Below are 10,524 nucleotides of genomic sequence, written 5' to 3' on the forward strand. Positions count from 1 at the left end.
GCTCCTGTTACAAGGAAAATTACAATGGGCCATTATGGAAAGGGACAAAAATCTCTGTTCCCAGAGGGGGACTGACAAGCTGAAAGTCCCCCTCTACATGCCCACACAAAAGCCTGATTGCTTCAGATTGTTTGTTTATGTAAATCAAAGGGTGCCATTAATTCTGCAAGGGGACTACTGAGCAGTAAAGGAGGTGTTGATTGGCTGGATTCTTGCTTATGGTCTGTTGGCAATTCTGACAAATCCTATTCCATTTATTCTAAGCATTGTCTGGACTCTCTCCGAAAAGGGTTCTTGTTATGTACCAAAGAAGATAATTTGTGTTTCTAGAATAGGACTTGTAGATCCGCACTTGAAGGCCAGAGGAGGCATCTTATTCGAGATCTGCTAACTCATTTCCGTGGAAGCTCTCTTCAAATCTGAGTCCAGTCAGTGTCCATCATGACAGAGGTTTCAGGGACCTTGAAGGAGGCAAAATGTAATGGGAATAGAATCCCCGAACATGGTCAACAAATCGCCAGTAAAATCAATGAGGAAATGACTGATGTGGATAAGACCCCACCATTCTACAGGGGGGATTCCAGTTCTGAAGATTTATGCACAGAAGGAAATCAGGAACAAAGTGGAAAATCACCAGGGCACACATTGACAAGTTGGTGCATGGATGAGAAGATTGTAAAAGGTAAAATATTTCCTTTTCTCCTCACGTTTTTTGGTTTGATTTATGAACTCACATAAGAATATTATATTTTTGTAAACTGTTTTAATAGGAATAATCTGGATACCAAAGAAATGTAGCACTGTATTCTACTAGAACTGCAAATGACAAGGACTAAACCTCTGTGTCTGATAAAACCAGGAATATCTACTTGGGAGCTCTTCGATCCTAAACAATTTTGTTTCCTTAAGATTTCTCTTTCAGGGCTGGGGATATGGCCTAGTGGCAAGAGTGTCTGCCTCATATACATGAGGCCCTGGGTTCGATTCCCCAGCACCACATATACAGAAAATGGCCAGAAGTGGCGCTGTGGCTCAAGTGGCAGAGTGCTAGCCTTGAGCAAAAAGAAGCCAGGGACAGTGCTCAGGCCCTGAGTCCAAGCCCAGGACTGACCAAAAAAAAAACAAAACAAAAAAACAAAAACATTTCTCTTTCACTAGAATATGGCAGAAATAATTGCAGCTTTATTTGTGCATTTGTTGCAAAAATTTCTAAATGTTGGTTAAATATTAACTACTGTTATTCATCATTATATGGGAGGCTCGATATAACTTTGAGGAAAATTCCAAATTTAGTATCTTCTGTACATATCTGAATTTACACCTCTGCATCTACAAATGTTAAAGGAGAGAGGTAAATAGAGAAAATAAGTATTAAATAAATACATGAAATGAATTAAAGAAGAATCAGGAGAGCCAAAAGAATTCATCATTAAAATGAGAAATCTACACTCTACCTTGATCATCTGTAAGCCTTTTAATTATGATGGTTTTAAATGTTATACTTGTATTTTCTTTCTCAGAAAACCCAGAGGAGAATCTCTTCATTGTTCATAAAGCCATCACTGATCTTTCTCTCCAAGAAACAAGTGCTGAGGAAATGACATTCAGAGAAGGTAGCAGGAGATAGAGTTCTCTAGAAACAGATTGTTTGATTGGATATGATGCAAACTTGTGATTGTGCATGAGATGTTGCATGAGTGTGCATGAAAAACATTCTGGGCAATAACTTCAGAATCTCCAGGCAGATAAGTAAGTCGTAAATTTTGCTTGGTTCTATAGCAGTTCAGATAGCCTAAGGCTAAAATTGCCCACATTGGCATAACTGATTGGCCTACCAGTGTAATAGCTTTCTCTTGAAAGTTAGTCCATTAATTCAACTTTTTAATACAAAATGTGTGTCTCCAAATCTGTGTCAAGTACATAGAAAAATGTTTATTCTAAAAGTTTACTTTTGACAAACAGCTTAAGATTCATTCTATGGAAAAGTTCCAGGCTTGTAATATAAGATGTTTATCTGCTTCTTGTTAAAGAAAGCTCTCAGTGATGAAGATAGCTTTAATTGTATTCTTAAAGTGAATATGAGAATAACAAGCACATTGAAGTTCTATATTAAATTTCAAATAAAGCCAATAGACTAAGTGATACAAGGCCCTTTAGGCAGTTCTTCTGTGAAGACACTTATGTTTAAGCAGTCTCCAAATAAGTACAGAATAAAATCTATTAATTAATCATTCCCTCTCTCTCCCACAGCTTTAAATGGCTTATCTCAAAACTGAAGTCTGTTTGTTAGACCTAGTAAATTTAATTTTGGACCATAACAAGCAAATCATAGAAGAAACTACTGGTTGAAAATGAGAATGTTACATAAAATATGAGATGTTAAACCCAGCTTCCTGGGTTTCTCTTTTTGCTTAGCTAACTCTTAGACTGTCTCCTGGCCAGTGGCTACACATTAAAGGAAAGGACCACAAGCAACAGCTAGAAATAATTTATAATACTTTAAAGCTTATAAAATAAACCAAATAACTTATTGTTCTAATTTTTCTGCTTCCAATGTAACAGTTCCTCCAAAGGGTGGGGGAAATTACAGCATTCCATTTAGAGCCCCTTTCAAATTTCTGATCAGGAGACCCACTATAAACACCATTTTTCTAGAATCTTATATTTTGATCAAAAGGAGAATGAGACAACCTTTTTTTTTAAGACCAGATGGTCTCACCAGTGAATTTTTCCTTTCTTCAATCCTTTTGTGTTTTTTGATGTAGCATGTGCTTTTCCTTTCTGATAGCGGGACAGATTTTTGGTATCTTTTATTTTCACAATGACAAGCAGCTATAAAATCCTCAGAGAATGTTCCTGGATTGAAAAGTATAAAGATGCTAAAAATATTGAGCAAAAACTATAATTTAAATTCAAGGAGTAATTTCATTCATGACAATTCTCTGCCTGAGTCATGAATATGAACAAAATGATCAGTTTCTTTGATTCTTGTGGATAAAAACAAAACAAAACAAACCTTTATATATAAAAAAACATTCTAATGTAGATTTTTGTGAAAAGAATATTGACTGGATACCAGTAAACTTACAGCAACATATAGAAGCAATATGGTATGATAATTCATCTTTATTTCTATTGCTCTACTTTTAAAATTTGATTTCTAGATTTACCAAAAAAAAACAAAAAATGAAAAGAAAACTAAAAACTTTGGATGCAAATGTGTTCATTTTTCAGGGAGAGTGAAAACTTGGGGACGGGAAAGACAATGAGAACTGTTGCCTTTCGTCTTGTTTATATAGACTCTTGTAGTGCTGAAGGGGAATGGTAAGCCCTGGTCTGGTGAGCCACCGAATCCAGAAAGCATTGCTCAGGCATGTGTATCATAGGCTGTAGGAAATTTCAGCCTCTTAGGGGTGAAAGCTCGGAAAGCAACTTCTGTTGTTTTGGAATTCATTCTTAGTAGGCAGCTCAGTGAAGCAGTTGGGTATGACATAGCTGTTTCAAAAGTGATGATAGCAACACATAAAAGTTTTCAAAAGTCACTACTATTTGCTATCCAAATGACTTCTGGCTAATCAGTTGTCATGTACGATATATGTGAAACAGTAGACATTATATGGCTAGGAACCCAACAAGGTTTCTAGATCTAGGCTCTCTAGAAACCATATGCAGATGTTAGACCATTTTGTGCACACTTTGGTGGGCTAGGTACCCTAGCTGCAAGCACATGGTCTCTTCCTTCTATATCTGATTACTTTATGAGCATTGTTAGAAACACAATGTTAAATGCCAAGCTTGTTATCTGAATGTGACCAGACATGAACAGTTGGAAGAAAGCCTTTCACCCTGAGGTATTACTCTAATTTTCCTTGAGAGATGTCTGTGTAAAGGAGATAGGCCCAGATATTTTATTATACATATGCACACATCCAGTTATGATAAGCTAGACAGTATTTATAAGTTTGTCTCAGGGAATACTAACTGTACTATACATAGTACTTCACAACAGTAAAGGCCCATGGCTAAATGAGGTTGGATGAAGGCTTTTCTGGATGATTTAAAATATTCATTAGCTTTAAAAAATCGTAGATACATTTTGAAGTTGCTTATTTAATTATACTGTGCAACTTATTTTCAGGATGAATTTACTATGAAGCATATTTGATTCTATGGAATGTACTAATAATGTACTAATAAGTTGAATCACATCCCATAAAACACTAGTTGGAAAACAATTGTTCCGTTAAAGAATTAAGAGAATTATACCATTGAGCTTCATAACTCTGGAACTTCAGCACAGTTCAATGACCAACTGATTTTTCTGTAGGTCAACCATGGGAGAAGATTCCTCTCATCAGCAGTACCCAGGAAAGAAGCCGCCTGAGGGAAAGTATTGCTGAACAACCTCTTGAAGAGGTAGATGAGGATCAGGAAAACAAAGCTCCTCAGGCAACAGAAATTGAATGGCTGGGATTTCGGAAACCTAACCAAGTTGACATATTGCAATCTAAACACTATGAAGAGCAAGAGGTATGGAATGCAGAAACTCATGATGATGAGGTGGAGGATTGCAATGATGATGAAGATGAAGTTCGAGTAATAGAGTTTAAGAAAAAACATGAGGAAGGCTCTCAAATGAAGGAGGAGGGTGACATGAGTGAGGACTCCCCACTGAGCAGCCCCAGTTCCCAACCTGCCACACCTGATGAGCAGCCAATGCTAGCAAAGAAAGGCGATATCTCCAGAAATGCTTACTCTAGATACAACACAATATCCTATCGCAAAATCAGGAAAGGGAATACCAAACAAAGAATTGATGAATTTGAGTCTATGATGCATTTATAAACTTACTGGAGCTGAGAAAATCTCATATCCCTAGAGTAAAAGCTAATTCAATTGTTCTCAGATAAATCATTATCTATTATGGAAAGATGCATGAGCTTACTGTTCTTCTCTGTAGATAAATGTGAGAATAACCTTAGACAAAACTTATTCTGATATGCTCACATGGAAAAACTTTAGATGCATTCTTGGGCATTTGCTTTTAACAACGATTAATACAGCACTATAAAATAAAATGAATGTGTCAGCACCCATGGGGACTCTGATATAATTTGGCTTCAAAGTTAGCAATTCTGGGAAAGGTAAACATCAAACACGAGGGAGTCTATTAGAAATGACTCATATTTCCTTTGATACCTTTCTGTACATTGAGGTTATAGAAGGCTTGGTTTAAATAATTCCTCCTTTTAAACATGGTTCTTACAGATTCTAGCAATAAACTTTCTTAAATGCTGTGGCTGTCCTACGACCAAAAAATATTCAGTGTTTCTCCTTGACATATATTAATGCCCTAGACCTTCTTCCTAGGTATCACCATTCATTGAATTTGCTTACTACAGAGGCTGAGTAATTGCTAATCCGGAGAATTCTGTTTGCTTAATGTTGGCTTTGTGCTTTCAGACTGAAGGAAATCCATTGTGAAGCTGGTACAGTGAAGGGTTAGAGGACTGGTGAGCAATATTGACTAGAGAGTCATATTAGATAGTTTGGTCTTTGTGACAAAATCTGTGTGGCATCGTTAAAGTCATTGAAAATAAAACATGACAGTTTTAGCACAATTTTAAGGTAATGCCTCTCTCAATTACCATACTTCCTTTTATTAACAGTACCTCAGAATGATAGTTTTTATTTCCTTAGAAATCTGAGATAATTCTCATCATAACTGTACTAGTTACTACGAAAATGGAAATAATTATCTTAAAATATTTTTAAAGTAGGTTGTAAGGATATATTTTTAGAGAGGGAGCACTGATAGTTGTTGAGAATATGTAATTTACTGGACCTAAGCCCAAATCAGTAAGCTTTAAATTATACTCATGGGACTTCACTCAAACCAATGTGTCAAACAATGTATTGAATATTTATGAAAAGAGAGTCTGTATTTTATATTCTCAGATAATTTTCCCCATTAAAAATTATGCTTCCATTTATATATTTCTCTGAACTTTCTGTTAGCACAGATAAAAATACCCTGGGATTTGCAAATAAAAAGACAATTCCTTATTGTCTGAATGCAATACAGTCTTCATTGTTCTATTCAATCCTTTATTTCTTTTTCACTTTGTGAAAAATCTGGGGTTAGTCCTTCTTAGATTATTGCTTACTTATGTGTAACAAATACCACATATTCTCATGGCAACTTGTTTAATCCTTCCTGGTCACATAATATATTTTGCACAGTACCATATACTATTGTTTAGTGTTCACAGGACTGAAATTTGGATTTAGAATTGGAGTTCTCCTTTTATTCTTTCAATTAATTTACAATTGACCATAGGAAAAGTTCTGTTACCTTATAAGATCTGAAGATTTCATCTGGGACAATATCAGTTTTCAAAAGAAGGTGAGGGAAATCAGGAATTTATTGATAAAGTTATGTAGGAGATTGTTGCACCCGGACAATTTTTTGTTTACTTAGATCCTCTAAATCTTTCTACTAGTGCAACCTATTTTTCTTTCCTGGGACAATGATGGCATCTATAATTTTCAACTTAACTTTAAAGCACGGTATTGAGTTGTCCATCATAAAACAGGATTATATCATTAATTTGTCATCAAGAAAGCCTGTATATTTGAGTTATTCTAATAGAAAGGTTTAACTCCTATGGGATATGAGTGGGCTGGATTTTCTATGTCTGTGTGACATAGCAAGGAAACTTTCTCTTATGTGGCTCCCATAGATCACAATGCTGGTCTTTATAGTTGTGTGTACTCACCAGGCAATTAACTATGAAACATATTGTCAACAAAGACTATTTTAGGATATGTTCAGTTTGAAAAAGTTTTATGTTCAAGAATGAGGCCATGTAATTGCAAAAGAACACTGACAATATTCTCTGGCATCTGTGTATGTTGCCCTAGCTGTTTTTTTCCACTATGGACACATAGTTAAACAGCTGAGTAACATGATGGTGATGGGTGGTAAGCTGACTCCTTGTAGGCTGGGAAAGATAAAAGTCTATTACAGATTGCATATTTAACATATCTGAAATGCATATGGGACATGATGTATTCAGAGAATTTGGTAATTGCACATGAAGGTTTACTTGACTTTTTGTGATTCAAGGTTCAGGGATGGTACTTTATAGGAAGGAGAAGTGATTTATTGTGTAAATGCTGATATGTCTTATATGACTTAATTTTCTTTTGCCGCCAGATGAACAGGAATTAATGACAGCATTATTTCTCTGTAACAAAGTTTTCCTCTCATATAATTCTACAATTTAAGATATAGTATTATCCAGTATCTATCTATCTATCTATCTATCTATCTATCTATCTATCTATCATCTATCTAACCTATCATCTATCTAAACAATTTAAATGAAGAATTGTTGTGCATACGTGCTTTCAATAAAATTATGCATCCTTTGTTTCTCATTTCTAAACATTGGCTTCATCATCTACCTCATAAAAACGATAAAATTTAGAGAATTTTCTAAGATCACTTCCATATCAGCAGTATCTATAACCATCAGTAGATGACTCTTCAAAAATTAAGATAGCAACATATTTCAATTCATTTGTATTCTCCATTTCAAAAAGGTCTTAAAATAATTGTACATGAAATTGCAAAAACAATGTCTGATATGAAGATATTTAATGTTTGTGCAAAGTTTCTGCTAGTTTATAAGGAAATAAGAAGTTGAGATGCATGTTAATATGAGTAATGTAAAAATATATCCTTGCAATCATCAAGGTAATTCATTTTAACTGTGCTGACACTTTTATAGTAATTGTTTCTGCATATTTATGTGGGATAGTTCTTTTGGCACTTTTTCAAGTGGAGAACAGACCTTTAAGGTTTTCAAAGTGATAGAGAAAACATTTAAAACAAGTAATAATAGAAAGTGATGGAAAAGGGTGAAACACCAGAGTATTATATGAGAAAGTTGCCATATAAGAAAGGCAGCTACTTCTTTCAAGCCAGAACTTTCTTTGTACTATAAAAACAAGACGGTTATAAAATGTAATGTCGAAAGTTATATTTGCCAATATTAAAACATCAGACCTACAACATAACAACATAAATATGAAGACCAAAAACGTACTCAGCTCATAAAGAATACATGGGGCTGGGGATATGGCCTAGTGGCAAGAGTGCCTGCCTCATATACATGAGGCCCTGGGTTCGATTCCCCAGCACCACATATACAGAAAACGGCCAGAAGGGGCGCTGTGGCTCAAGTGGCAGAGTGCTAGCCTTGAGCAAAAGGAAGCCAGGGACAGTGCTCAGGCCCTGAGTCCAAGGCCCAGGACTGGCCAAAAAAAAAAAAAAAAAAAAAAAAGAATACATACCATCAACAAAACCATAATGGAAGACCAGCAATGGGCAAGAAATCAACCACATAGTTGATATAGTCAGTATAGGAGAACTTTGGAAATGAAGTTAGAAAAAAAATTGAACTTCCATAAATTTAAATGTGATGTATTTGATTCTTTCTTTATAATAATTTCAGTAGATCTACAGCAAAAAAGTGGATAGGTACATGCAGTCATTATATTCAATGTACGTTATGTAAAAATTGAACTATGAAATTTAAGGGTAGGTCTCAAAGGGAGAATAATGGGAGAGGATGGTGAGAAGGATCACACTGAGCTAGATGAAGTATACTCATAACTTTACTTATACAATTGTAGCCACTTTGTACAACTACCCAATAATAACTTTTAATAGTATTCAATTAACTCCAAAATTCTTTATGATCTGTAGTTTTCACACTAACAAATGCAAAATGAATCCCCTTGCTTTTTGCATTCTCTTATTTTTCTCATAGCTCATATGTGTAAGACTAGCAAAATGTGGGTAGCTGAGAAGAACTGAAGGTTCATGTGCCATCTGAACTGAACAATAACACCTTGCGTTTTCATTTGATGACTGCAAAATAACACCCCAAATGAAAGTCCATTTCAAATACTTCTGTTCAGCAGTCCATAGATAGATATAGCTATGCGACTAAAGACAGTTAAAAATATCTGACGACATTTCTTCATTTCCTTTTTGTTGCAATAGAGATCCTTCATTTTATTTCCTAAAGTATCAAATACACACACATACATACACAAACATACTTGTACCCATATTCACATATGCATTTAGGCATATTTTTATAAAAATTGGATGTTTTCAAATTATCAGGTAAAGATTAAAATCGTTATTCATATTACCAAAAACTTTAAGTTTAGAATCTAATATGAAAGCTTTATTTACATAGATATTTACAAACAACATCTTTAAATTGGCAAGTATTTATTAATCAATAAAATAGAAAACCTCTGTTTTCAAGGAAATTATTGTTACTGATTCGAAAAGAATTATCATTATTAGGAACTCAACATATTTAAGATGCCCCATGTGCTAGAAAATGAGATTTTTTCACTTCCGTTTTGTTTACATTTTTTCAAATGACTCACACAAACTTCTAAGGGGATCTTAAGAAAAATGGTAACTACTAGTTGAAGTATTATGTTGAAATTAGATATTAAAACTGCTTGAATGGTGCTATATTTTTCATTCTTTAGACACAAGGATCCCCAACACCTGAAATACCATCCATAAGCCTCTTGGGGGAGGAGAAAATACAATTTTATTGGCTTATTCAAAACAGTCCATGGAGAAGGTATTTGTCAAAACAAACAGGGTTTTGTACAAAGGCTTTGGTTAGGGCTTCCTTTTCTCTTTTAAAGACATTTTGTTTGTAGCAGTCATTAAATAACCCAAAATAGAAATTGTAAAAGCCATATATTAGGATCTACATAACGAGAAAAGGTTATAAATCATGGTTTCTACTTTAAATTAAAGGACTTTTAAATTTTTTAATTTCTGATCTTTATTTAAATTGAGTAATTTTTCTGCTATACCTAAAGGCTGGAAAATAAAAATGGTATATTACCAGAGAGTACTGCTATACATATTTGTTTTGGTTTGTCATATTTGATCCAAGAACTGCAACTGAATAGGTCTTGCATACAAGAAGGATACAGGTAATTGTGAAACATCTGACAATTATCTCACTAATGTCTACACATTAATTGCTTAACAGAAAGGAAGCTTTTGCTTTTATTTTCTTTCTACACAAAATCCAAAAGAATTTTTCTACAAAAATCCAAGAGGTTTTACTTCACTTTTTATTTTATAATCTGTGAATCAACCAAGGGATTTTAACTGAGCCCACTTACGTTGGCTGCTCTATTTTTTAAAAAAATAATTATAGCAGCATGGTGAAGTATAAGGAATTATTTGGGAGGGCATTTGATTGAATGGGAATTGTGTTTTATCTCTTGCTAAAGGTTTGACCAGATACCTTATTAGTACAATTGAGAGTCACTCATCTCATCTATGTGGTAGGGAGATTGATAAATTCACCTCAGTGAGATGCAATATATGGCAGTGCCAGGTACACAGTAAATGTTCAATGATGAATAGTTCTTTTCCCTTCACCGTTTCCAATTTTCTTATTT

General features: G+C 34.5%; 1 protein-coding gene across 2 annotated transcripts; it reads left to right on the forward strand.

Moving 5' to 3' along the window:
• The first annotated feature begins 441 nt into the window (after positions 1–441).
• Ermn (ermin) lies at positions 442–4,845 on the forward strand. Of its 2 annotated transcripts, none has more exons than XM_048344284.1 (3): positions 442–682; positions 1,521–1,613; positions 4,328–4,845. In XM_048344284.1, the coding sequence occupies exons 1-3, from the start codon at positions 442–444 to the stop codon at positions 4,843–4,845; spliced, it is 852 nt and encodes a 283-aa protein (XP_048200241.1). The 2 variants fall into 2 exon arrangements, with proteins under 2 accessions (XP_048200241.1, XP_048200242.1); XM_048344285.1 differs by having other exon boundaries at positions 1,581–1,613.
• Positions 4,846–10,524: the final 5,679 nt, after the last annotated feature.

The sequence above is a fragment of the Perognathus longimembris genome, chromosome 4, assembly GCF_023159225.1.
Source record: "Perognathus longimembris pacificus isolate PPM17 chromosome 4, ASM2315922v1, whole genome shotgun sequence".
Classification (NCBI taxonomy): Eukaryota; Metazoa; Chordata; class Mammalia; order Rodentia; family Heteromyidae; genus Perognathus; species Perognathus longimembris.

Excerpts from the sequence above, each read along its gene's own strand:
- Ermn (XM_048344284.1), top strand. The coding sequence starts at position 442 with ATGACAGAGGTTTCAGGGACCTTGAAGGAGGCAAAATGTAATGGGAAT. Across the intron at positions 683-1,520 it reads GGATGAGAAGATTGTAAAAG|AAAACCCAGAGGAGAATCTC; the intron begins GTAAAATATTTC and ends TTTCTTTCTCAG. Across the intron at positions 1,614-4,327 it reads GGAAATGACATTCAGAGAAG|GTCAACCATGGGAGAAGATT; the intron begins GTAGCAGGAGAT and ends ATTTTTCTGTAG.